The following is a 27551-nucleotide window of genomic DNA, read 5'->3' on the forward strand; positions in this document are numbered from 1 at the left end:
TTTGCACTTAATGCAGTTTTGAAGCAGGATGCTTCTGTTCTTGCTACCTGTAGCTGAATAAGGACACTGGTGTTAAGAATAAACTTACTGGAAGTGGGGTGGGGCAGATAGCATAAAAGTGAAACTGGAATAGGGTGATGGTGCATTAGCTGATGTAAAGTTCCCATCATTGAGGTTTTGTTAAATACCTGCATTTGATAATGTAGCTTGGTGAAATCGGTGTCAATGTACACTTTACTGTTCATTGACACTCTTCTGACCCTGCTGATCAATCCCATGTAACAAGAGACACTTACTCCAGCCATTGTACGAGATTCTCTGTGATTGATCAGATGCAATGGAACTATTACTATTTGTGTTTATTTCCAGTTGTGCATTATTTAAAATGCTAACGTTTTGCAAGGGAAGTATTTTTCTGGGAGCATCATTTTGGCGACTTTTTACACTGCCGGTTTGAATAAAAATGCCCCGATTTTGCAAGTACAATGACGTTTGTACATAAAGCTGGTTGCTAAGTGGATGTAATACACTACCAAAGCGGTTGTCAGTAATAATAGCTAATGGGGAGTGAGATATAATGCATTAAGAGTTCCGGTAACCCTGTGAGAAATGTAAGTGGAATTACGACCATTATCACATGCCTATTATCATTTATTGCAAACAATATACCTTTTGCTTAATTTTGGTACTGGCCTTTATTCTTTGCAGGAGACCTATACTTGGGATGTTTGCCAGTGATTTTGCAGGAGATGATTGGTATAGATGTGATGTAGCCGTAAGCACAGCAGAGTTTACCTCTTGCATTTCATTGGAAAATCGTTGACAGGATTGAAAGATCCTTTGATTCCTCCTTCCCCATGTCCAATGATGCAAAGAATCTCATGATCCGTAGACAGTCTTGCCTTGAGTTTTCATTATGTAGCTGTGGTGATTGGGCAGACTTGTGCTGTGCTTGTAAGTCCTGATCAGAGCCAAGCAGCGAGAGGGATACCCGATACTGAGTCTCTTGAAGATGTTATTCGGAAGAGATCTTGAGTTGATTCTTGACAAGGCATTTTCCTTGATGAATTACTGCATGGAATACTGAGCGAAAACCACAAAGCACCAAGGTATTCCCTTTGGAGACCATTCTATCATGGACTCCTCCCACAACAACACCCTTCCACCATCTCTTGCATTATGTTCACCGTGGGAAAGTAGAGATGAAAGTAATTTCTTCAGCTCGTATATAGTTAATCAAATTATTGCTGGAGCATAAAATAAATGCAAACCCTGCAAATGACTCCCAATGATGCACAGTACATTTACTACCACTGACTTTCACTGTACTTGTCGGTTATACCCCAAGCTCTAATTAAAAGCATGCCAATGGTTTTAGGCACTCTATAATTCCTGTAATCAGATGCGTGATTTGTCAGTGTTAGTGGTTTAGTAAAGGTTCTGTTACTAAGTGATAAAGATACCTTCGCTTTTTATTCTTTCATGCAATCTGGGCATCACTGGCAATTGTTACCCATCTCCAATTGCCCTTGAACTGAGTAACTTACTCCGCTATTTCTTAACTTACTCTGCATTACCTAAAGGACATGAGTGAACCAGATGGGTTTTTATAATAATCTTTATTAGTGTCACAAGTAGGCTTACATTGACACTGCAATGAAGTTTCTGTAAAAATCCCCCAGTTGCCACACTCCAGCGCCTGTTCGGGTACATAGAGGGAGAATTAGAATGTCCAATTCACCTAACAGCAAGTCTTTCGGGACTTGTGGGAGGAAACCGGAGCACCCGGAGGAAACCCACGCAGACACGGAGAATATGCAGACTCCGCACAGACCAATGATGCAAGCCGGGAATTGAACCCAGGCCCCTGGCGCTGTGAAGCAACCACTGTGCTACCGTGCCGCCCATATGATTATTGATAGTTTTGTCAACACCAGTACAGGGATTAGTTTTAGATTTAAATTCACCTGGTGTGGTAGGGTTTGAATCCATTGTCTCCAGAGCAGTGATGGACAACCTAGGCTAGTGAGTGGGCAGCAAGAGTGACCCTCCTTCATCTCAGTGGGCCGCAAGATTGAAATCAGGCTTGTTCACTAACCATGACCCCGTGAATAAGATTAAATCCATTTAATAACACCTCAAATTTAAATGTTTAATTATTTATATATTAATCATATTAATTATATATTAAGTATCATGAACTTCAAACATAAGAAATATTTACTCTTTGGACACAGGGCTTGGCCCTCACAGTCAATGTTGTGTTCAATCAACACGCACCTCTCTTCACCTTCCCCTGCTTTACATGCATATCACTTCAGTCACACTGGTAGGAAAATTACTTCTTGGATGGAAATCGGTGGAATATTGCAACCCTGCGCGTGGACAATGGTCAATAAAAGGTCTCATGGGCTGCACTCCGGATCCAGATAGGCTGCAAGTGGCCCCTGGGCTGCAGATTGTCTGCCACTGGAGTAGACCATTATCCTGGGCCTCTGGGTTGCTAGTCTCGTGGCATTATCGCCATGTCATGTAACTTCATTTGAAGCCTACTTGTGACAATAAGCGATTTTCATTTCATTTTCATGTTTGTGTGAGTAAATGTGGAAAATATGCAATTTCTATCTGCTCATTTAAAATTGTTCAGCGATATTATAGGAAATGATCCCAGACACTTGTTTTTAAATTCTCATGCACAGAAAGTGAAAACCTTCTTAAATTGTTTGTCATCGAGTTCAGTTGCTCCAATAACGACAGCAGAATTTAGTTCTTGTCAATGGACAACATTATTGTTAGCCTCTGAAGTGGTCCAGCAGACCATGCTGTTGTAGGAAGCCGCTATGGATTTCAAGAAGGTGGATCGCCATCCTAGGGTATCTTGCAATGGGCAATGAATGCCACCATGCCAGCAACGGTCACATCTCGTGAATGAATAAGAGAAAAACATATGATTTCAAAACCTAGGAATGGTACAGCACCAATTAATGTAGATGGTCAGTGAGTTAGTGGCCTTGGTGATACATTGTGAAATGGAGCAAGCACGGACGTGGTGCTTCCATACAGCAAGAACTAGTTGCCTGAGCTCTGGCTCACCAGTATTCTAGCCAATATTCCAACAGTCTGGGGACAGTTTTAACAAGGTAGGGTCAGATGCAGAAAACCACTCGATCCATTTCGTCTCCTCCTCATAGAATATCAACTCTCCCATTGAAATTTTAATATGCATTGAACAGGCAGCTACAATGTCAAGTCTTTTCAAAATGGAAGCCACTTTTCAGAATGCAGCAATATACCGATCGGCAGCCTAGTCCTTCTGCTCTCCAGGCCCATCTCCCACCTTGTATACCCTCTGTAAACTTGAGTGCATCCAAAACTCTGGCCGCATCCTAACTCGCTCCAAGTCCCATTCGCCCATCACTCTATGCTCGCTGACGTACATTTGATTTCTAGTTGGGAAACTTCTCAGTTTTAAATTCCCCATGCTTGTTTTCAAATCCTACCATAACCTCATCCCTCCCTCTCAATCTTCTGAGACACGGTGACACAGTGGTTAGCACTGCCGCCTCACAGCTCCAGGGTCCCGAGTTCAGTTCCGGCCTCGGGTGACTGTCTGTGTGGAGTTTGCACTTTCTCCCTGTGTCTGCGTGGGTTTCCTCCGGGAGCTCCGGTTTCCTTTCACAGTCCCAAAGATGTGCAGGTTAGGTAGATTGGCTATGCTAAATTGCCCTTGGTGTCCAAAAGGTTAGGTGGGGTTACTGGGTCCCCCATTTAGAAGGTACGAGTCAGGGGTGTGATGGAAACCCTCCACCTGGCTGGATGAGTACTGCTCCAACAGCACTCTCCATGCTTGTAACATTCCAGGACAGGGCATCCTGCTTGATTGGCACCCCATCCACCAAATTAAACATTCACTCCCTTCACACACACAGTGGCAGAGGTGTATGCCATCCACAATATGCACTGCAGCATCTCACCAAGGCTCTTTAGACAGCACCTTCCAAATCCACATCCCCGCCAAGGACAAGGGTAATGGGTGCATTGGGATGGCCACACCTGCAAGAAACCACACACAATCGTGACTTGGAACTATATTGCAGTCTCTTCACTGTCAACTTTTTCTTAAAAATGTATTTTATTACAAACATGTATCAAAGCAGGTAACAGCAAATAAACACCCCGGGTAAACATACTTCCCAGCAATCAACTATACAGTCTGTACAGATTTTTCCTCTTTTTCACCGCCGCCCCCTTTGCGACGAACAGCTCCTCGAACACGGTCACGAACATCCCCCACCTTTTCCCAAACTCCCCTGCTGAGCCCCTTAACTCATACTTTATCTTTCCTAATTGCAGGAAGTCATACAGGTAACCCAACCATGCCGCTACCTCCAGTGGTGATGCCGACCGCCACTCCAGCAAAATTCGCTGCTGTGCAATCAGAGAAGCGAAGGCCACAACATCGGCCTTCCTCCTCTCCGTGAGCTCCGGCTTCTCTGAAACCCCAAATATCGCCATCAAAGGGTCCACCACCTTCTCCACTTTCCTGGCTAAGACTGCGAACACTCCCACCCAGAGTCTTCCCAATTTTTCGCATCCCAAAAACATGTGCGCGTGATTCGCTGGCCCCCGCCCACACCTCTCTCCCTTGTCTGCTACCCCCTGAAAGAACCCACTCATGCTCACCCGAGGCATGTGCACCACCTTAAACTGTGTCAGGCTCATCCTTGCACAAGAGGAGGTCCCGTTTACCCTACGCAGTGCCTCACTCCATACTCCCCAATCGATCTCCCCTCCCAACTCCGCTTCCCATTTCTCCTTGACATTCACCACCCGCTCACCTCCCTGTCCCCCCAGCCACTTGTATATATCCCCAATTCTTCTCTCCCTTTCCACATCTGGAAGCAGCAGTTGCTCCAGCAGGGTGTATCCCGGCAACCTAGGGAACCCCCTCCAGACCTTTTGTGCAAAGTCCCTAGCCTGCAGATACCTGAACTCACTGCCCCTCGGCAGCTCTACCCTGATTCTCGCACAGTGGTGTTAAAACGACATCCCTTCCATTCTAAAATGCCTCCTCGGCTGATTCCATATCTATATCTTCACCATGGACTGCACCACTGGGCTCCCTGAGTATCTACTTGGAGCCATTGGAAACGTTGCCGTCATCATAGCCCTCAAACTAGACCCCTGGGGCTGCGGTGCTGAGGACCCGGGTTCGAATCCCGGCCCTGGGTCACTGTCCGTATGGAGTTTGCACATTCTCCCCGTGTCCGCGTGGGTTTCATCCCCATAACCCAAAAGATGTGCTAGTTAGGTGGATTGGCCGCGCCAAATTGCCCCTTAATTGGAAAAGTAAAATAATTGGCTACTCTTTTTATATAAAAAAAAATTAGAAAAAAACTAGACCCCTTACAAGATTCCTCCTTCATCCTTTTAAAAAGGACTCCTTGTGTGATTCCGTATCATCTTTTGTTTGATAACTCTCCAGTGAAGTGCCTTGGGACATTGTATTGCATTAAAGGTGCAGTAGAAATGCAAGTTGTTGTTGTGCTTCAAGTCCTGATTTCAATCCACAACCTGCTGACGTGAAGGTGAGAGTTACTCAAATTCACAGTTGATGAAAACGAGGGATTGAGGAAGTAGTAAAGACTAGATTGTGGTCTCTCCTTGGTCCTGGTACATATTGTTAGTTGTTAATGCATGTCTTGCATTACTGCATTGAGTATTGAGAAGAGCTATGTAATTTTATTAAATTCTTCATAATGTCTGTATTCAGCAGTGCTGAAACCGGTGCCTCAGGAATCACAATATAAAGAGGTTACATTAAAAGTGTGTAACGTCACTTTACCATGATGTGGAGATGCCGGCGTTGGACTGGGGTGAGCACAGTAAGAAGTCTTACAACACCAGGTTAAAGTCCAACAGGTTTGTTTCCAACACTAGCTTCCGGAGCGCAGCTCCTTCCTTACCTGAGGTCCTCCGCACCGCAGCACTCCCTCCAAGGCCAAAATATCCTTCCTAAGGTGTGATGCCCAGAACTGCTCACTGTACTCCAAGAGGGGTCTAACCAGAGTTTTGCATAGCTGCAGCATAACTAGCCTCTGTTTTTATACTCCAATCTCTAGATACAAGGAGGAATTAGATATAGCTCTTGGGACTAAAGCGATCAAGGGATTTTGGGGGGGAAGGCAGGATCAGGGTATTGAACTCGATGATCAGCCATGATCATAATGAATGGGGGAGCAGGCTCGAAAGGCCGAATGGGCCTCCTATTTCCTCTGTATATTTCTAAGCATATAAATGCTAGCACTCCATTAGCCTTTTTGATTATTTTCTGTACTTGTTTGTGTACTCACGATGTGTGTGTCGCCAACTAGGCCAATGGACTGTAGCAGTTCAAGAGGCAGCTCACCGCCATCACCTCGAGGGCAACTAGGGATGGCCAATGAATGCAACGGCGCCCACATCCCTTGAATGAATAAAAAAAATGTATTCCCCGTCCCTCATTGATATTGAGAAGGGCCGCACTGGTCCATATGGTAGGGAGGTAGACACACAATGCAGTTAGGAAGGGAGTACCAGGATTAAATTAATTCTAAATTTAATTAAAACGTGTATTAAAAACATGTATGTAGGTTGGTGCTGTTGTAATTGAGGTTACTTAATGTCTTATTGCATTATGGAAATACATCAGCAAACCTGAACAATTAATTTAATTTATTTCCCAGAATCAGACAGTGTAAAAGGAGGCCATTCAGCCCATTGTACCTGTGCTGGCTTTTTGGAAGACCTATCCAGTTAATCCAACTGTCTTCTCCCCTTTCCCCATGCCTCTGCAAACTTCCCCTCTTGTGGTAGTTAACCAATTCCCGCTCATTGGTCCTGTTGAACATGTGACTGTAGTACTTTCAATGTTGAAGCCATCCCAAGGTGACTTACAAAAGGATAGGGGTGAGGTTAGGTGTGGAGGAGTAGCGGGGATGAAAGAAGAGAAGGAGAAAAATAGAAATGGATAGGAGAACAGACCTTCACACAATGAGTGTGGAGTATTAGCTAGGGGGAGGTGTTTGAGCATGTTGCCCATGTGGGGCCCTTGAAGAGGACAAGTGCATTTCTAACCAGATAGCTACAGAAGTAGTTTTCTTTCCTGACAAACATTCAGTTGGCACATAACAAATAGCATATGCTGCGTTGTAAGGTTTAAAATGTATTTGTGTCATCTGTGTCTTACACACGAGTGGGTTGTGTTCTATTGCCTGAGTGAGCTGGTGATGTCATGCTCAATGACCGCAGGTTACCTGAGCTGTTAGACATTGTCGGTTGAAGCAAGTGCGGCAGATGCACTGCTTGAGGAACTCTCTTGGGGTTTACTGTTATCCATGAGCTCCAGTATCACGGGTCGATCTGACATTACAGTCTTGACGGGCAACAACTGTAATAGAAATAGTTTGGAAACCTGTCTATATCTCTTTGCAGCCTCTCTCACAGCTTACCTTTCCGCCTAGCAATCATCAGCAATCTTCGACACATTACTCTCTATCTTGCCAGCATCGTCATTAATTTATCCCTGCAATAGTTCCTGGAAAGTAATGCCCCAATTTTTATTTTTAAAAAAAATATTTTTTTATTCTCCTTTTTCACATTTTCTCCCAAATTTACACCTAATAATAAACAATAATCCGTAACGAATGTAACGTCAATCCCCATATCAATAACAACGATCCCATCCTCCCATCAAACCCCAGACATTAGCCCGCATGTTAACATAAACAAATGACAAAAAGGAATCAGGGTGCCTTTGTCTTGGCTTCCTGCACAAATTCAAGAATGCAAGAAATAGGAGCAGAAATAAACCACCCGGCCCATCGAGCCTGCTCCGCCATTCAGCTTCAACTGCACATTCCTGCTCGCTCCCCATGTCCCTTGATTTCCTGAGAGACTAAACATCGACCGATCCCAGCCTTAAATGTATTCATGATGTGGAGATGCCGGTGTTGGACTGGGGTGAGCACAGTAAGAAGTCTTACAACACCAGGTTAAAGTCCAACAGGTTTGTTTCAAACACTAGCTTCCGGAGCGCTGCTCCTTCCTCAGACCTGAGGAAGGAGCAGTGCTCCGAAAGCTAGTGTTTGAAACAAACCTGTTGGACTTTAACCTGGTGTTGTAAGACTTCTTAAATGTATTCAACAGTGAGGCATCCACAACTCTTATGGGGTGGAGAAGTCCAAAGATTCTCAACCCTTTGAATGAAGTAATTTCTCCTCATCCCAGTCTTCTATCATCGGCCCCTTATCCTGAGACTGCCCCCCCGCTTTAGACCCCCTTACCAGTGGAAACAATCTCTCGGCATCCATCCCATCAAGCCCCTTCAGACTTTTGTGGGTTATAATGAGATTCCCCCTCCTGCTAAACTCCTGTGAATATCGGCCCAATTTACTCAGCCTCTCTTAATAGAGCCCCCTCATCCCGGGGACCAATTAAGCGATCCATTGCTGTACCATGCAAGTGGGAACCAAAACTGCGCACACTGTTCCAGATGTGATCGCACTAAAGCTGTACAACTACAGCGAGACTCCTTTGGTCTCCTTTGCAGGGTCGGTGAATGGCCTCCTTCTGCACTGTAGGGGTTGTATGAATCTTGTGTTTCAATCCCCTTGCAATAAAGATCAACAAGCCATTTGCATTCCTAATTGCTTTCTGCATTTACATGTAACTTTCTGCGTTCCTTGTACGAGCACACCCAAATATTTGTTCAATTCCTCTGCCGTTTCTTCATTGCCGTGATAATTACTCCTGCCCCTGATTCGAAGGGGCCAACATTAAATGTAGCTACTCTTTTTCCTTTTTATACAGAAGCTCTTGCAATCTTATTTCTGGCTAGTTTATTCTCATTCTATATTTTCCCCTTGTTATCATCTTTTTGGCGACCCTCTGCTGGTTTCTAAAACTTTTCCAATCCTCAGACTTGTTACTGTTTTTGGCAACATTATATGCTCTTCCTTTAATCCAATCCTTAATTTCCTGAGTGAGCCAGGGATGAGTCGTTCTTGCTGAGTTTGTTTTTCATCGGAATGTAATTTTGTTGAATATTTGAAGTGTTCCATTTCCACCTCCACCCCTCTCTCTGGTCACAGTTTAAAAATGAACCCGATCATTCACAACCTTTGTGTCCTATTTGACCCCTGAGCTGACCTTCTGATCTAATATCCTTTACGCCAAATCAGCCTACTTTGACATCCGCAACGTTGCTTGTATCTCCCCCTAGTTTAGCTCACCAGCTGCGAAACTCTCACCCATGCCGTCTCTGCTTCTAGACTATTCCAGTGTTCTCCTGGCTGACCTCGCACCTTTGTAAACTTCAGCATATCCAAAATTCTGCTGCCTATATCCTAACTTCCATCAAGTCCCATTCATCCATCACTCCCGTATTTGCTGACCTACAAGTACATGGGCAGCACGGTAGCACACGTGGCTAGCACTGTGGCTTCACAGCGCCAGGGTCCCAGGTTCTATTCCCCGCTGAGTCACTGTCTGTGCGGAGTCTGCATGTTCTCCCCGTGTCTGCGTGAGTTTCCTCCGGGTGCTCCGGTTTCCTCCCACAGTCCAAAGACGTGCAAGATTAGATGGATTGGCCATGCTAAATTGCCCTTCGTGTCCAAAAAAGGTAAGGAGGGGTTAGTGGGTTATGGGGATAGAGTGGAAGTGAAGGCTGATGTGGGTCGGTGCAGACTCGATGGGCCGAATGGCCTCCTTCTGCACTGTATGTTCTATGTGTCTATGTATCCACACCCTTGACTACAATTTTTAAATCTTATCTTTACCATCAGTTTCCTCCATGTTGTCCTTCCTTATCTCTGTAACCTCCTTCAGCTCTACAAATCTTTGTGTTCCTCCAATTCTGACCTCTTGCACATCTTGTTGACAACAAGATGCCGACACTTGTTGAATTTTCCATCTGAAGAAAGGTCACCTGTTCAGTGGACTGGAGACTGATCAAGGCCTGTCTAGCAACTTTCCGAATAGGAGTCCGTGACTTGCAGAGAGGAGGGGAGAGGAAGGTGGAATTAATAAAAAATTAAAAAACACAGTTGGGTGATGCAATATGTTGAAACGTAAAAGTTCAATACTGCTGAATTCTCTGAAGTCCACATGCGCTGTGTGCATGCATGTGTCTTAATGTTTGGGGGTGATGGGGGTGAGTTTTGGGGTGGTGAGGGCCAAGACCCAGCAGCCCTGATAATTCCCACACTTAGGGACTTGAGTTACCCTGAGCCAAACCTCGACACCACAATTTGAGACATTATGTCTAGGGGATTTGAGTGGAATAAAGATTATCTAATTAATGGGAGGAGCCAGGCCTGTAGCAGTTTAGTTTTAGTCTCCAAAAGACAGCAAGACTTGCAGCTGGTGTCTGGAAGTGTTTCTCTCTCTCCAAGCAGTCTTTCCAAGAAATCTCGATCCAGAGGACAGCAAGTATCCCTGCGTTTACTAGTTTTATTTAGAAGTAGCTTTTGACCTATGATGGACTTTGCTTAATTGGAGATAGAGGAGGTACCAGTTAGAAGTTAGCTTTTCCTTTTATTGTTAAGAATTGTTTAACTGTTAATTGGAAGCTATTTTTTGTGATCCTAATGTTTTTGATCCTGTGTTAAGAATAAAGTTTGTTTTAATATAAAATATACCCATTGGTCAGTGTAATCATTGCTGGAGCGAAGTAGCCTTTCCTCTCAGTGTTACAGATGGAAAAATGTGTTTGGGGCTCTTGTTCGGTAGCCTAAGAAATGATGGGACCTGGTTTGGGATCGTAACAAGAGAAAAGGGTAATTCGGCCCCTCCAGCCTGTTCTATGCTTTTTTGAAAATCATTCTTGGGATGTGAATGTTGCTGGGAAGGCCAGTGGTGCTGCAAATCCCTAATTGTCCTTGAAATGGCGTAGTGAGCTACTGCCTTCTTGAACAGTTGCAATCCATGTGGTGTAGCGGTATCAATTATGCTTTTTCCAATAGCGATTGGACACAACAAAGTAGCTTGCTAGGCCAGATTCCATGGAACATTGGAGCAGGAGGAGGCCACTCGACTCCTTGCGCCTGCTCCATCATTCATGGTTAATTTTCTACCTCAAAGCCATTTTCCTCCACTACCCAATATCCCTTGATGTCTTTAATATCTAGAAAGATGCCTATCTCTGTCCTGAATGTGCTCACTGACTGAGCCTCCACAGCCCTCAGCAGTAGAGAATTCCAAAGATTCACCAACCTCACCTCAGTCCTAAATTCTGCGACTGGGCCTTCTCGTTCCAGGTCTCTCTCGCTCTCTCTCCATCTCCCCCCCCCCCCCCCCCCCCCCCCCCCCACCAAAAAAAAGCCAGGGGAAACATCCTTACTTCCTCTACCCTGTCAAGCCCTGTAAGCATTTTGTATACTTCAATGAAATCACCTCTAATTCTTCTAAATTCCAGAGAATAAAGGCCCAGTCTCCTCAATCTCTCCTCGTATGACAATCTCGCCAACCCAGGGATCAGTCTGGTGACCTTTCTTTTTTAAAAAAAAAATTTGGATTTTCCAATTAAGGGGCAATTTATCGTGGCCAATCCACCTACCCTGCACCCCTTTGGATTGTGGGGGCGAAACCCAAGCAAACACGGGAAGAATGTGCAAACTCCACACGGACAGTGACCCAGAGCCGGGATCGAACCCGGGACCTCGGCGCCGTGAGGCAGCAGGGCTCACCCACTGCGCCACCGTGCTGCCGGCCCGTCTGGTGAACCTTCATTGCACTGCCTCTGGAAATTTTATCCTTCCTTAAATAAGGAGAGGAAAACTGCACACAATCCTCCAAGTGCGGTCTCACCAAGACCCCATACATCTGAAGAAGACTTCTTTAATCCTGTACTCAAATTTCACATGCAATATAGGCTCACACCATTTGTCCTCCTAATTGTTTGTTGAAACTGCATGTTAGCTTTGTGACTTATGATCAAGAACACCTTTTGGACATCAAAACCTCCGAATCTCTCCCCATTTGAGAAATACTCTGAATTTCTGTTGCTCCTATTAAAGTGGATAACTTCATGTTTTTTCACATTGTTTAAATTACCATGTTCCTGCCGACTCACTTACTTTGTCTAACTCCCCTTTGTGTTCTTCTCACAACTCCCATTCCCAACAAGTCTTGTGTTATCGACAAACTTAAAGTATTGCATTTGGTCCCCACATCCAAATCATTGATGTAGATTGTGAATAACTGGGTTCGATTCCGGCCTCGGGTGACTGTCAGTGTGGAGTTTGCACTTTCACCAAGTGTTTGCGTGGGTTTCCTCCGGTTTCCTCCCACAGTCCAAAGATGTGCAGGTTAAGTGGATTGGCCATGCTAAATTGCCCGTTAGTGTCCAAAAGGTTAGGTTTGGTTACACTTGGTGACGGGGATAGGGTGGAGGCGTGGGCTTAAGTAGAGTGCTCTTTCTAAGACCCAGTGCAGACTCGATGGGCTGAATGGCCTCCTTCTGCACTGTGAATTCTATGAGTTTACTCCTGAATGACCAAACTCTAATTTTAAGATTATGTCCTCTTGATTTGGATTTGCCCCACCAGAGAAAATATCTTCTTGCTGGCTTTATTCTATCAAATCTGTGAATCGGCTTAACCACCTCAATTAGATCCATATTCAAGGGAATGTCTACACTTTCCCATTCTTTCAACATTTTAAATGGTTCTATCCTATCGGCCTGTAATTTATATTCTTTCCTATGTTACTTTGGTATGTGTGTTTCCTCATGCCAAGTATCATTCTGCACTCTCTATAAAGACTCAACACCCTTCCCATAATATAGAACCCATTATTGCATGCAAATTTCAATGCCCATTTTGGAATTTCAGATTTGATCTGATGTTATTAATTGCCATTTTACACTCCGCATATGGTTTGTAATAGGATTGGGTTGATTTGATACAGGCTGTATTTCGATTGTGTGCGCGCGTGCGCACCGAGTGTCACTGGCGTGAGTGTGGAATTGCAACATGGGAGCAATCTGATCAGCCGACCAGTACCTATTGGTGTGTGTCCTCTACAAGGGCAGCAGCAACAGTCTTAATCCCCTATGCGTTGTCTGTTCGCTTATCCCTTTTTCACTCTTACCCTTGATCACTTGCCAGCACATTGTTGTTGACCCCCCCCCCCGCCCCCCCCCCCAAAAAAAGCCTGTCCACCATCTACAAGGCACAAGTCAGGAGTGCGTTGGAATACTCCACTTGTCTGGGTCAGTGCAGCTCCAACAACACTCCAGAAGCTTGACACCGTCCAGGACAAATCAGCCCACTTGATCGGCACCCCATTCACCAACTTCAACATTCATTCCCTCCCCCATTGACACACAGTGGCAGCTGCGTGTGCTATCTACAAGATACACTGCAACTCACTGCAGCAAGGCTCTTTTGCCAGCACCATCCAAATCCACAACCTCTACCACCTTGAAATACTAGGGCATGGGAACACTTAACCTGGAAGTTTTCCCCCAAGCCACTTAACATCTTGCCGTGGAACTATATCGTTGTTCCTTCACCGTCACTGGGCAACAATCCTGGAACCCCCTCCCTAACAGCACTGTACACACTAAACGGAGATTGTAGCAGTTCAAGAAGGCAGCTCACCAGCATCTTCCCGAGGGCAATTAGGGATCGGCACTAAAAACGTTGGCCTAGCCAGTGTCGACCATGCACCGGTGAAAGAATTTAAAAAATCCTAGTCTCAGCTTCAGTCACCAACTGCAGCATTGCACAACCTGACAGCCCTCTGATCAACAAATCAGTAATCCGAGGGAATTGATACCAGACGCATAAAGCTGAAAGTTGGGAAATGGATAAATAGTTGAAGGAAATAAAGCCCAGACCCTCAGGAAAAGAGCAGGGGACGGGTGGGGGAATGAGACTGATTGCTGTTCTTTCAAAGAGGTGGCACAGACAGGATGGGCCAAGGGGCTTTCTGTAATGTATGATTCCATGGTCCTATAAGCAATACTGTGGGGACAACGATTTTCTTTGAAACGCTTTGCTGAAAGGTGCTGGTGAAAATCTGTCACTTTCAGAACACGCATGTACTGTATGTAGGTGGCTAATTGCTCTTGTTTGTCTGTTATATCCAGGAAGAAAGAATCTGCCACAACCAAAAAGGACCGTGTAACTCACTGCCTGACCATATGTGAAAACATAGTTGCACAGTCTCTGAGGTAAATTAGTTGCATTTTGATATTTGTTGAATTTCAGCTCCTGGGTTTACTTTGCATTTGGAATGACCTATGATTTTGAAAATGACCCAGTGAACGTCCATCGATATTGCTTCAGCATTCTTGTGTGGATCTGGGAAGAAATCTCTTGTTCTGCTACATTCATTCAATAGAGTCTAGGAATCTGCTTACAAAAGGAACAAAATAGTCATAAACACGACACACATGAGCAAAGTGATGGGGGAAAGAAATTGATAGCCAAGACAAAGGCATACGCTAAATACATAGCAATCCGAAAGGGTGGCAAAGAGAACACAGGTTCGGGAAGAAGTTTAAAAAAAAATAAAAAAAAAAATTAGCAAGCCAAGCAGATGTAGGAAATTAATAACCAAAGAATATAAAAATTAATTTATTATTCTACCGATGCACGAATAAGAATAGGAAAGTCAGGATAGTGATCTGGCCATCAAAGGATAAACTCAGATAATGACAGTGAAATGGTAGAAATAATGAATAATTAGTTGGCTTTGGCATTTACCCTGGAGATCAACAATGTTGCCGTGGCATTATTAGAAGAGATCAAAATATATAAAGACATTGACGGCAGACATGAGGGGAGATAATTGATAAGGTAACCAAATGGAGAGGATACATACCATTTCCAGATGGACATTAAAGGGAGCTAGAGTAAAAATATAAAGGCTCTATTATGTAGAAGGGAGTAGTGCAAACGAGCTGGTGACAGCTAATGTTATGCCTACATTTAAAAAGGGTGATAGAATAAAGACCAGGGAACCTTCAACCAGGTAGTTTAATCTCTTATTACATCTTTAATAAGAGACGAACATCTAGATATTGAAAATATAGTAAAGAATAGTCAGCATAAATTTCTAAAGGGAAGTTCATCCTTGACCAACGTTTGAAGAAATAACCGAGTAGGGAATGGTACTGTTGTAATAGGTAATGTATTTGGATTTCCAAAAGGCCTTCGTTGAGGTAGACTCATGAACAAGGTCAGAGCATGTGGAGTCAGGGGTGAGATAGCAGAAGTTGGCTACAAAATAGAAAAGGTGGTAATTAAAGGTGGCTACTCAGGCTGGCAAAAGGTGGGAAAGTGCTGGTCCTTCTGCAAGGATTGGTGCTCAGATCACTGTTCGCTATTAATAGTAGATTTGGACTCTCGACTCAATTACATTTCAAAATTTGCAGATGACATCAAATTGCGAGAGATGTAGTCAAGACAGAGGAGGACTGTGATCAACTTCACAAAGGCATTAATGAAGTTCTAGAATGAGTGCATAATTGGCAAATGAATTTAATTATAGAAAGTGTGAGATGGTGCTCAGAAGACACAACAATCACAGCTCATGATCTTCAAGGGATCCCAAATTAACAAGCTACATTTTAGCAGTGCGATACTATGTTGTATGTTCAATGGTGTAGTGCTCCCTGCCTGTACAAAACCAGCATAGCCTGACTGTTGTGAGAAACATCACTAGAGAACCGCTGTGCTCATTTTCCTCCTACTAGCAAAGCCTCAAAGTTGACGTTCTCGTCTTTGCTTTCAAATCCTACCATGGTGCACCCTTCCTTAACCTCTCTTACCTCTGCCAGCCCTACAAATCTTGAGAGAACTCTGCACTTCTCCAATTCTCACCCCTTGCTTGTCCCCCGTTTGCTTTGTTCCACCATTGGCAGGAGTGTCTTCATCTGCCCAGGCCTTAGGCTCTGGAATTCCATCCCTAAATCCTCTCCCTTTCCTTCTGTAAGATGCTTCTTAAACTTACCTCTTTGACCAAATATGGCTATCTCCTTACAAGACTTGGTGATTTTGACAGTGTTGCTGTGGGAGGCACTTTATAAATGTTTTCTTAAATATACCATGACCAGAGATCAGCTGGGAAAAATAATTTGCAATTTGAGGACACACCGCAACCTTTTTTCCCTCAACTTTGCCTGCTTGTGTATCTTTTTTCAGGAATTCGCCAGAATTTCAGAAGTTGTTGGGGATTGCAATGGAAATGTTTCTGCTGTGTTGCGATGACGCTGAGTCCGATGTCCGGATGGTAGCAGATGAATGTTTAAATAAAATCATTAAGGTAAATTCGCGACTGCTCAGTATGTGCAGCATTCCAAATGTCAGTCTCTGTCAGGGATAGTTTAAGCTACAAAAAAAGAGAGAGCAACAGAGGGGGTTGAAGGGTTGTCGATACAACAGCAAAGAGAAGGAGCCAATTACTCAAAATGTTTCGTCACAATAGCAATAAAGTGGGGGACTTCAATGAGAATTGGATTTTGTTTTGTCTTTGCAGAAGGTAAACGTGTGTATGCACGTGTGATATCGGAGTTGCTCTTCACAGATGATGGGGGCAAAAACAAAGGGTTGTTTTGGGTCAAAAATGGTCAAAGAGTGGGACGTTTTGATATATATCGAGGTGGTGATTTCAAATCTTAAAAATGCAGGCATGGATAAGAAGAGTGGGGTGGGAATCCGTGCCTTGAGACTGATGCTTGATTAACCAGAGTGACCCGTGATCCATTTTAAATGCCATGGGGCTGGTTTAGCACAGTGGGTTAAATAGCTGGCTTTTAAAGCAGACCAAGGCCAGCAGCGCGGGTTCAATTCCTGTACCAGCCTCCCCGAACAGGCGGGAATGTGGCGACTAGGGGCGCTTCACAGTAACTTCATTTGAAGCCTACTTGTGACAATAAATGATTTTCATTTTTCAAATCATTAAATTTTCCACTCGGCTAATCTTTCCCCATGAAAGGACTGGATGAAGTCTCATTTTCTTGTAAGCAGATGAAAAATGTGTGTGTACGGGATAGGGGAATGTGCGGGAATGTAAACAAAGTGTTAGGTTGAAGAAATCAGAGGACTTAAAAAAAATTGTTTTAACTTTAAAAGTACCCATTTTTATTTTCCCAATTAAGGGACAATTTACCCAATAATTTAATTTAATAATCTTTATTGCCACAAGTCGGCTTACATTAACACTGCGATGAAGTTACTGTGAAAAGCCCCTAGTCGCCACATTCCAGCACATGTTCGGGTACACAGAGGGAGAATTCAGAATGTCCAATTCGCCTAACAGCACATGTTTGGGGTTGTGGGGGTGAGACCTGCGCAGACACTGGGAGGAGGTGCAAAGTCCACACTGACAGTGAACCAGGGCCGGGATCGAACCCAGGTCCTTGGCTCCGTGAGGCAGCAGTGCTAGCCACTGTGCCACCCTAAATCAGAGAACTTGTTGATGATGTGCTGTTAAAACCACCCATTGTTAATGGTTTCTATTAAGTAAATATTTTTATTGTTATTGTGACTTTTTTAAAAAAATAAAAAAATTGGAGTACACAATTATTTTATTTTTCCAATTAAGGAGCAATTTAGCGTGGCCAATCCACCTAACCTGCACATCTTTGGGTTGTGGGGGTGAAACCCACGCAGAAACGGGGAGAATGTGCAAACTCCACACGGACAGTGACCCAGGGCTGGGATTCGAACCCGGGTCCTCAGCGCCGTAGTCCCAGTGCTAACCACTGCACCACGTGCCGCCCCTGTTATCGTGACTCTTTGAAGACAACCAGTGTTGATACATTCTGATTAATTGGCTTTGTTGTCATAGCCGCAGCACTTCAACCCCCTCTCTTCTCTATTTTTCTGTAACTTTGGTATCACTATTCCTGTCAAGTGCTCGTGCACCCACAGGAAAGGTAGGGTGAGAACAAGGGGTGGTGGGTCTGTAAATTTGATTCACTGTGTGTCACACGGGAGGGTTTCAACTAGTATGGCAGGGGGGTGGGCACGGGAGCAATAGGTCAGAAGGTGAGAGCATTGAGGGAGAACTAGGGAATAGGGACAGTGGGGCTCTGAGGCAGAGCAGACAGGGAGAAGTTGCTGAACACAGCGGGTCTGGTGGCCTGAAGTGCATATGTTTTAATGCAAGAAGTATTACGGGTAAGGCAGATGAACTTCGAGCTTGGATTAGTACTTGGAACTATGATGTTGTTGCCATTACAGAGACCTGGTTGAGGGAAGGGCAGGATTGGCAGCTAAACGTTCCAGGATTTAGATGTTTCAGGCGGGATAGAGGGGGATGTAAAAGGGGTGGCGGAGTTGCGCTACTGGTTAGGGAGAATATCACCGCTGTACTGCGGGAGGACACCTCAGAGGGCAGTGAGGCTATATGGGTAGAGATCAGGAATAAGAAGTGTGCAGTCACAATGTTGGGGGTTTGCTACAGGCCTCCCAACAGCAAGCGGGAGATAGAGGAGCAGATAGGTAGGCAGATTTTGGAAAAGAGTAAAAACAACAGGGTTGTGGTGATGGGAGACTTCAATTTCCCCAATATTGACTGGGACTCACTTAGTGCCAGGGGCTTAGACGGGGCGGAGTTTGTAAGGAGCATCCAGGAGGGCTTCTTAAAACAATATGTAGACAGTCCAACTAGGGAAGGGGCGGTACTGGACCTGGTATTGGGGAATGAGCCCGGCCAGGTGGTAGATGTTTCAGTAGGGGAGCATTTCGGTAACAGTGACCACAATTCAGTAAGTTTTAAAGTACTGGTGGACAAGGATAAGAGTGGTCCTAGGATGAATGTGCTAAATTGGGGGAAGGCTAACTATAACAATATTAGGCGGGAACTGAAGAACATAGATTGGGGGCGGATGTTTGAGGGCAAATCAACATCTGACGTGGGAGGCTTTCAAGTGTCAGTTGAAAGGAATTCAGGACCGGCATGTTCCTGTGAGGAAGAAGGATAAATACGGCAATTTTCGGGAACCTTGGATAACGAGAGATATTGTAGGCCTCGTCAAAAAGAAAAAGGAGGCATTGTCAGGGCTATAAGGCTGGGAACAGACGAAGCCTGCGTGGAATATAAGGAAAGTAGGAAGGAACTTAAGCAAGGAGTCAGGAGGGCTAGAAGGGGTCACGAAAAGTCATTGGCAAATAGGGTTAAGGAAAATCCCAAGGCTTTTTACACGTACATAAAAAGCAAGAGGGTAGCCACGGAAGGGGTTGGCCCACTGAAGGATAGGCAAGGGAATCTATGTGTGGAGCCAGAGGAAATGGGCGAGGTACTAAATGAATACTTTGCATCAGTATTCACCAAAGAGAAGAAATTGGTAGATGTTGAGTCTGGAGAAGGGTGTGTAGATAGCCTGGGTCACATTGAGATCCAAAAAGACGAGGTGTTGGGTGTCTTAAAAAATATTAAGGTAGATAAGTCCCCAGGGCCTGATGGGATCTACCCCAGAATACTGAAGGAGGCTGGAGAGGAAATTGCTGAGGCCTTGACAGAAATCTTTGGATCCTCACTGTCTTCAGGGGATGTCCCGGAGGACTGGAGAATAGCCAATGTTGTTCCTCTGTTTAAGAAGGGTAGCAAGGATAATCCAGGGAACTACAGGCCGGTGAGCCTTACGTCCATGGTAGGGAAATCACTGGAGAGAATTCTTCGAGACAGGATCTACTCCCATTTGGAAGCAAATGGACGTATTAGTGAGAGGCAGCACGGTTTTGTGAAGGGGAGGTCGTGTCTCACTAACTTGATAAGAGTTTTTCGAGGAGGTCACTAAGATGATGGATGCAGGTAGGGCAGTGGATGTTGTCTATATGGACTTCAGTAAGGCCTTTGACAAGGTCCCTCATGGTAGACTAGTACAAAAGGTGAAGTCACACGGGATCAGGGCGGAGCTGGCAAGGTGGATACAGAACTGGCTAGGTCATAGAAGGCAGAGAGTAGCAATGGAAGGATGCTTTTCTAATTGGAGGGCTGTGACCAGTGGTGTTCCACAGGGATCAGTGCTGGGACCTTTGCTCTTTGTAGTATATATAAATGATTTGGAGGAAAATGTAACTGGTCTGATTAGTAAGTTTGCAGATGACACAAAGGTTGGTGGAATTGCGGATAGCGATGAGGACTGTCAGGATACAGCAGGATTTAGATTGTTTGGAGACTTGGGTGGAGAGATGGCAGATGGAGTTTAATCCGGACAAATGTGAGGTAATGCATTTTGGAAGGTCTAATGCAGGTAGGGAATATACAGTGACTGGTAGAACCCTCAAGAGTATTGAAAGTCAAAGAGATCTACGAGTACAGGTCCACAGGTCATTGAAAGGGGCAACACAGGTGGAGAAGGTAGTCAATAAGGCATACGGCATGCTTGCCTTCATTGGCCGGGGCATTGAGTATAAGAATTGGCAAGTCATGTTGCAGCTGTATAGAACCTTAGTTAGGCCACACTTGGAGTATAGTGTTCAATTCTGGTCGCCACACTACCAGAAGGATGTGGAGGCTTTAGAGAGGGTGCAGAAGAGATTTACCAGAATGTTGCCTGGTATGGAGGGCATTAGCTATGAGGAGCGGTTGAATAAACTCGGTTTGTTCTCACTGGAACGAAGGAGGTTGAGGGGAGACCTGATAGAGGTATACAAAATTATGAGGGGCATAGACAGAGTGGATAGTCAGAGGCTTTTCCCCAGGGTAGAGGGGTCAATTACTAGGGGGCATAGGTTTAAGGTGAGAGGGGCAAGGTTTAGAGTAGATGTACGAGGCAAGTTTTTTACGCAGAGGGTAGTGGGTGCCTGGAACTCGCTACCAGAGGAGGTGGTGGAAGCAGGGACGATAGTGACATTTAAGGGGCATCTTGACAAATACATGAATAGGATGGGAATAGAGGGATACGGACCCAGGAAGTGTAGAAGATTGTAGTTTAGTCGGGCAGCATGGTCGGCACGGGCTTGGAGGGCCGAAGGGTCTGTTCCTGTGCTGTACATTTCTTTGTTCTTTGTTTGTTTCATGTATTTGTTCTGGCTTCCCTTTGTGTATGTGGTATTTGAATGTGTGGGTGTTTCGATTTCCTGTCCACAAGGACTTGAATTTCAGCATAATCCTGTGGAGTGCTCACTGGTTTTGACACCAATCTCCATCTTTCTGCTCCAGAACATGGGCCACCTCTTGAGCAAAGTATAATGGCAGTGTGTAGGTTTGCTGGCCAAGGTTCGCCTGTATTTTGGTACTCTTGACATGTTTGAATTACTCGAGTACAAAAATAAAAAAAGTCAGTAGTTTGGATGGTTCTATTTAAATCCGTTTTCTGATTTAACTTAAAATTATGAAGGGGATAGGATTGATGCGGGCAGGTTGTTTCCACTGGCAGGTGAAAGCAGAACGAGGGGGCATAGCCTCAAAATAAGGGGAAGTAGATTTAGGACTGAGCTTAGGAGGAACTTCTTCACCCAAAGGGTTGTGAATCTATGGAATTCCTTGCTCAGTGAAGCAGTTGAGGCTCCTTCATTAAATGTTTTTAAGATAAAGATAGATAGTCTTTTGAAGAATAAAGGGATTAAGGGTTATGGTGTTTGGGCCGGAAAGTGGAGCTGAGTCCACAAAAGATCAGCCATGATCTCATTGAATGGCGGAGCAGGCTCGAGGGGCCAGATGGCCTACTCCTGCTCCTAGTTCTTATGTTCTAAACCTAACCGCCTGTTTCCAGAACCTATACACTGTGCAAGTAGCAGGGTGTGGATCATTTTATATCTGTGACACATGTTGCAATGGCTATCAACCAGGGCAATTATGCCTTTACTGAAATTGAGAATCAGGATGAATGGTCAAGGCATCATGAGTTTCAGAAGACCGGAAGTGAAAATTAAATAATGGTCACGCAATTGTGATGCCACACCTGCTGTTTGTCAAAGTCTGAGCATTGCGGGAAGAAGGCATGAAATTCTAGGATGGAGAAATGAGTTAGAGATTGAGCAAGGGGTCTGATTTCAACGCAGTGAGGAACCGGGGAGAAGGAAGAGAAGCAAAGAGAAAGGACAATTCTGCTCCAGAGCCTTGATCTCTTTAACCTGTTTGCAATTGCATTGGGAAAAATAAAGTTTTATTGGAACATCCATATACTAATATATTGACATTTGTGCTGCTTGCAGTTTTGGGCTGTGAAATGATGTTAAATGAAAATGCTTAAAGTATATACCTGAGCAGTTCACGTTCCTTTTTCTCTTAACAGGCCCTAACTGACTCTAATCTGCCTCGGTTACAACTAGAATTATACAAGGAAATTAAAAAGGTTGGTAAGCGACCAGACAAATGTTTCCAATAAATGTTTCAAAGATGTAATTATACATAGCAAAGCTTTTGTTTGGTGAGTTTACTGTAATTATGTATTGTCTGGGATATTTTTAAGCCAGGCTTCACGGAAATAGCTACTGGGAGTGGAATGCATTGTCATCTGAACGAAAAATTTGAACATCTGCTCTTTAATTACCAGCTCGTGCATTTGTAATTTATAGAGCTGACCAACATAGCTGTGCATATTTATTTTAAAGATGGGTATTGGTCTTTTAGTTGTCATAAGTGTTCAGATCTCACATTCTACAATGGCGAATTTTAACTTTCAACTAATCAAACGTTACAGACAGCATTTCCCCAAATGCAAGGATTGAAACATTGGGCGTGCTCTTTGACTGCATTAGAATTCAACAAGAGTCGGGTTGGAATGATTTGCAGCCAGCAATGCGGTTAGACTTGAATAACTGTATTGGTAGGAGGTGGAATTGGGCCGTACAGGCTGGACAGTTTAAAGCATTGAAATTAAGAGATGTTGGGGATTTTGGAGAAATCCTATTCGGGGAAGCTAAATGGTGGTGTATGGACAAACTCTGAATGACAGCAGCAGGGATAGAGTTGCATAATAACTGATTTCTAGTTAGTAGATGGGTCGTGGTGTACCTTAACTGGGTTGCTCACAGATTTTTGTATTTGGGAGTTAAAAAAGAATTGTGGGACATGGGCGTTGCAAGCCTCGCCAGCACTTAAAAAGAAAGACTTCTGCCACCTCAGGCCATGTTAAAGCACTTTGCACAGATGAATTACTTTTTATTTTGAAGCAATGATGGAAAGAAACAGCCAATTTGGGCACAGCAAACTCTCTCAAACAGCAATGAGTTGAGAAAACAGTGGATCTGTTTCAGTGATGCTGATTGAGAGATTGTGTGTTGGCTAGGATCACATAATTACAGAATAATACAGTGTAGAAGAGGCCCTTCGGCCCATCGAGTCTGTACTGACACATGAAAAACACCTGACCTGCCTACCTAATCCAATTTGCCAGCACTTGGCCCATAGCCTTGAATGTTGTGACGTGCCAAGTGCTCATCCAGATACTTTGTGAGGACACCAGGAACAACTCTCCTAATCTCTTCTAAATAATGCCACGGAATCTTTTAAGTCCACCTGAGAAGGCAGACAGGATATCTGTTTTAACATCTCACCCAAAAGACGATGCTTCCGACAGTGCAGCCAGTTCCTCAGTACTGCCCCAGAATGTCGGCCTAGATTTTTGTGCTCAAACCTCTGCAGTGAGACTTGAACCCACAGCCTTCTGGGCCAAGGGTGAGACTGCTACCTACTAATCCGCAGCTGATGATATGTTTCGCATCAAGTTGGGTGTGTGATTTGAAGGGAATCTAGAGATAATGCACCATTATCTAGGCACCAGATGCGGTTGTCTTTTGATGGTTGAGGTCTCTGATTTGGGAGGTGCATGGTCAAATTATTTTCCACATAGTACGATGCATTGCTTGAGCAGTTGTCCTTTTCTCCTCAATTTCACAGAATGGCCCATCAAGGAGTTTACGGGCTGCACTTTGGAGATTCGCTGAGCTGGCTCACCTTGTTCGTCCACAGAAGTGCAGGTCAGTTATATATCATGTGTATCTTCTCTGGTAATTTTCTGCTGTCTTTAAGCTGGAAGTGTTTCAGGTTGACATTATCCAGCATTCTTTCTGTTCAAATCAGACTTAATTTGGGTGTTTTAACAATCTTTAATTGATATAGTGCGAGGCAATTGTTCCATCGGTTGAACGCATGACCAAGGTTTGTTCGTGATGGAGCTGATTTTTAAAATATCATTTGATAACTTGGGATTCCTGATCTTCAACTTTGCCTGTCAATTTAACACCCGTTTACAGTTGAACTCAGCATCTACTCCAAGTTAGCTTGTCAAGACTAATAATGTTTGCAGTATCTGCTGTGTAATACAAATTGATTGAGCAATGACTACAATGATTAAGATCATTACTTCAGGCCTGTGTACTTGTGTGTAATTCGAGGTTATTTTATCCTATTACATTCCTTATTAATCTCTCGGATCCATGAGCGTTCTGCGGCTGAAAGCAGCAAAGGGGCACAGCGCCCTCGTTGCCTGTTGCTAAGGGTATGGTTAAACCAAAGTTCCTCACTTTGCAACTTGCTCTCTTCCCTCTTTGCACCCTTGGAATTTTTGCAAGGAGATTCCTGGTCTTCATTCGACAACTACTGCAGCAACTCTGCTGGGATTGGGACCAGGAAAGTTACAAAGTTTCATCTCCCCACATCATGCTGTTGCCCCTCTTATTTCCCCATGTTTCCAAATGTGCCAAGTTGTCACGGAGTCTGTGAGGCAGTGGGTTTAACAATGAAACCAAATTTGCCAAGCCACTTGGAAATTCACAGTGCAAATATATTTTATTGCAGATCATCTTGCTGAAGACACTGTAAATTGTTGCATGTTATATGTGTTTTTGAAAATTGTGTAAATAAATCATATTTGGGTAATAGCCTTGCTCCAAAGGCTGAAAATTGAAGCTTGACATATTAGACTTATTCCTTGGCTCTTCCTTCTGTCTTCAGTGAGTAAAGTTGTTTTTTTCCCCCCGCCTCGTAACCTCTTCCCATCTAGACCATACCTTGTAAACCTACTTCCCTGTCTGGCTCGCATCAGCAAGCGATCGGAAGAGTCTGTGCAGGAGACACTGGCTGCTGCTGTGCCAAAGATCATGATGGCTCTGGGCAACTTTGCAAATGACAGTGAAATCAAGGTACTTTTATTCAGCCGTTTAGTACTTTGCTGTGGAGAAGGTACTTCATTTAGTTCTTTTATAATAGATGTACAAAGCACTTCACTGAATGTTTTAAACAGCACAGCTTTATCGTATGAAATTGACATATTGGCAATTAATGTATGACTAAATTCCATCAAACCCTATTTTAATAGAGTTAAAATCTCAGCTAAACTAATTTGGTGCAGGCAATTTAAGCAGCTTGATGGTATCTCTCAGTAACTTATGCCAGAAGATCGTATTAACTAGGAGCAGAAGTAAACCTATTCAGCCGTCGAGCCTGCTTTGCCATTCGATAAGATCATGGCTTATCTGACTGTGACCGTGACTCCACTTTCTTGCCTGCCCGTCTTAACCTTTGACTCCCTACTCGAACCAAAATTTGTCTAACTCTTCAATATATTCAATGACCCAGCCCCACTGTACTCGGTGGGAGGGAATTCCAAAGACCTAATGACCCTCTTGAGAGAAAAGAAAGTCCTCCTCATCTCCATCTTGAATGGGAACCCCCTTAATCTGTGCCCCCACTTTTTAGATTCCCCCGTGAGTGGTAACACCCTCTCAGCGTCAACCTTGTCAAACCCCCTCAAAATCATCATATATTTTAATAAGATCGCCTCTCACTCTTCTAAACTCCATTGAGTATGAGCTCAACCTTTACTCCCAAGACAGTCCCTGCATCCCAGGAATCAGCCGAGTGAACCCCCTCTGAACCGCTTCCAGTATGTCCCTCCTGAATTAAGGAGAGCAAAACAGTGCACGGTTTCAAGGTATGGCCTCAGCAAGGCCCAGTACAGCTGTAGCGAGACTTCCCTGCTTTTATACTCCACTTCCTTGCAGTAAAGGCTAGCATTCCAATTGCCTTCCTAATTACTGCTGAATGTGCGTGGTGACATTTTTGTGATTCATGTACAAAGACAATCAGATCCCTTTGTTCTGCGAACTCTCTGAATTTAAATCATCTGGTTTCTTTCTTCCTGCCATATTTTCCCACATTATGTGCCAACCCCTGCTGCACTAAGTTAGTTTGCCATCCTGAAAATCACCCATTTATCCGAACTGTTACCTGTTAGTTTGCCAATCCTCTATCCATGCTGATATATCTCCCCAAACATCATTAGCTCTTATCTGTGCATTAAGCTTTCATGTGGCACCTTATCATATGCCACAGCAATGTCGTTGTCTCTCAATTGAGCTCTGAACTAAAGGGCAGTCAACGTTGGGCAGTAAACGCTGGCCCAACCAATGATGCTCATGTCCCGCAAAATTATTTTTTGGGAAATCCAAATACACTTTAGCTACTGGTTCCTCTTTATCCATCCTGCTTGTTGCATCCTCAAAGAATCTTATAAATTTGTCAAACATGTTTTCCCTTTGACAAAACCATGTTTACGCTGCCTCATTCTGATTCTATTCTGATTTGCTAAATATTCTGCTGCTACCTCCTTAATGATTCTATAATATTTCCAATGGCAGATGTTAGACTAACTATGGGCGAGGTGTTTTCAGAACCCCAAAATGTATCATGGAGTTCAACCAACCTCCCCCTTTAATGGATTGTTGCTTTTGAAGCACACGGCTTGTTCCCCAGGTGTGGTATTACAATTATGGACACGTGGTTTTTAACACAAAACAATGTTTATTCTATGAACTCAACTTAACCTTTTAAATAAACATTGGATCCCTTAACACCCCTTACTTCAAAGATAACCCCGAAAATAATACAACACTAAATAATCCCTCAAAATGTTCCTTCAAACATCCCAGAGGCTTCAAACCTTCAAAACAGTAACACGCCAGGTCACAGAATATATATATATATATATTCTGTTTTATGGCAGAGATATATCAGCTTGGTTGACTTCAGCTCCAGCACCTTGCTTTTCTTCCTGCAGCTCTCTGGAAACACACAGACACACACAAGCTGCTTTTTCAAACCAGGCTTTCTCCCTTCAAGCAGCACACAGCAAACCAGAACTTCTCAAGCTGCTGTCTCAAACTGGCTTTCTCCTTTTAAGTAGCTCACAGCAAAACAGCCGGGCACTTTTAAACTGCTCTCAGCAAAACCAGCCAGGCACTTTCCAGCTGTTCTCGGCAAAAGTGAGTTCAGCTCCCTCTGACATCACTTCAGTAATATGATCAACTCCATTCCTTAAAGGTACATTGCTTAAACATCCATTTCTTAAAGGTACTCTCACATGACACTATCCTATTGTTTCTTTCTTTCTGTCATCTTCCATCGTGACTAGCGATGTTATATCTGCAGCTTTCCAATCCAATGAGACCGTGCAGAATTTTGGAAGATTACAACAAATGCATCCACTCTCTCTGCAGCCACTTCTTTGAGACTGAAGGTGCAGCTCCAGGTCCAGCCTTTAGTCCCACTAGTTTCCCGAGTAGTTTTTTTGCGAGGGATCCATGATTATTTTAAGTTCCTGCTTC

The 27551-nt window shown here is 44.0% G+C and overlaps 1 protein-coding gene across 10 annotated transcripts in view; it reads left to right on the forward strand.

Annotated features, from left to right (window-relative positions):
* The window catches only part of htt (huntingtin), a 310292-nt gene that overhangs the window by 10092 nt on the left and 272649 nt on the right, over positions 1–27551 (forward strand). For all 10 annotated transcript variants that reach the window (XR_011948987.1, XM_072515702.1, XM_072515706.1 and 7 more), the window contains exons 2-6: positions 14135–14218; positions 16194–16314; positions 22238–22297; positions 23845–23924; positions 24950–25088. Coding sequence is in view for 9 of the 10 variants with exons in the window: in XM_072515702.1 (XP_072371803.1) it covers positions 14135–14218; positions 16194–16314; positions 22238–22297; positions 23845–23924; positions 24950–25088 (484 nt within the window). In the remaining variant the exon portion in view is untranslated. The remainder of the gene's footprint in view (positions 1–14134; positions 14219–16193; positions 16315–22237; positions 22298–23844; positions 23925–24949; positions 25089–27551) is intronic.

The sequence above is a fragment of the Scyliorhinus torazame genome, chromosome 9 (genome assembly GCF_047496885.1).
Source record: "Scyliorhinus torazame isolate Kashiwa2021f chromosome 9, sScyTor2.1, whole genome shotgun sequence".
Lineage (NCBI taxonomy): Eukaryota > Metazoa > Chordata > Chondrichthyes > Carcharhiniformes > Scyliorhinidae > Scyliorhinus > Scyliorhinus torazame.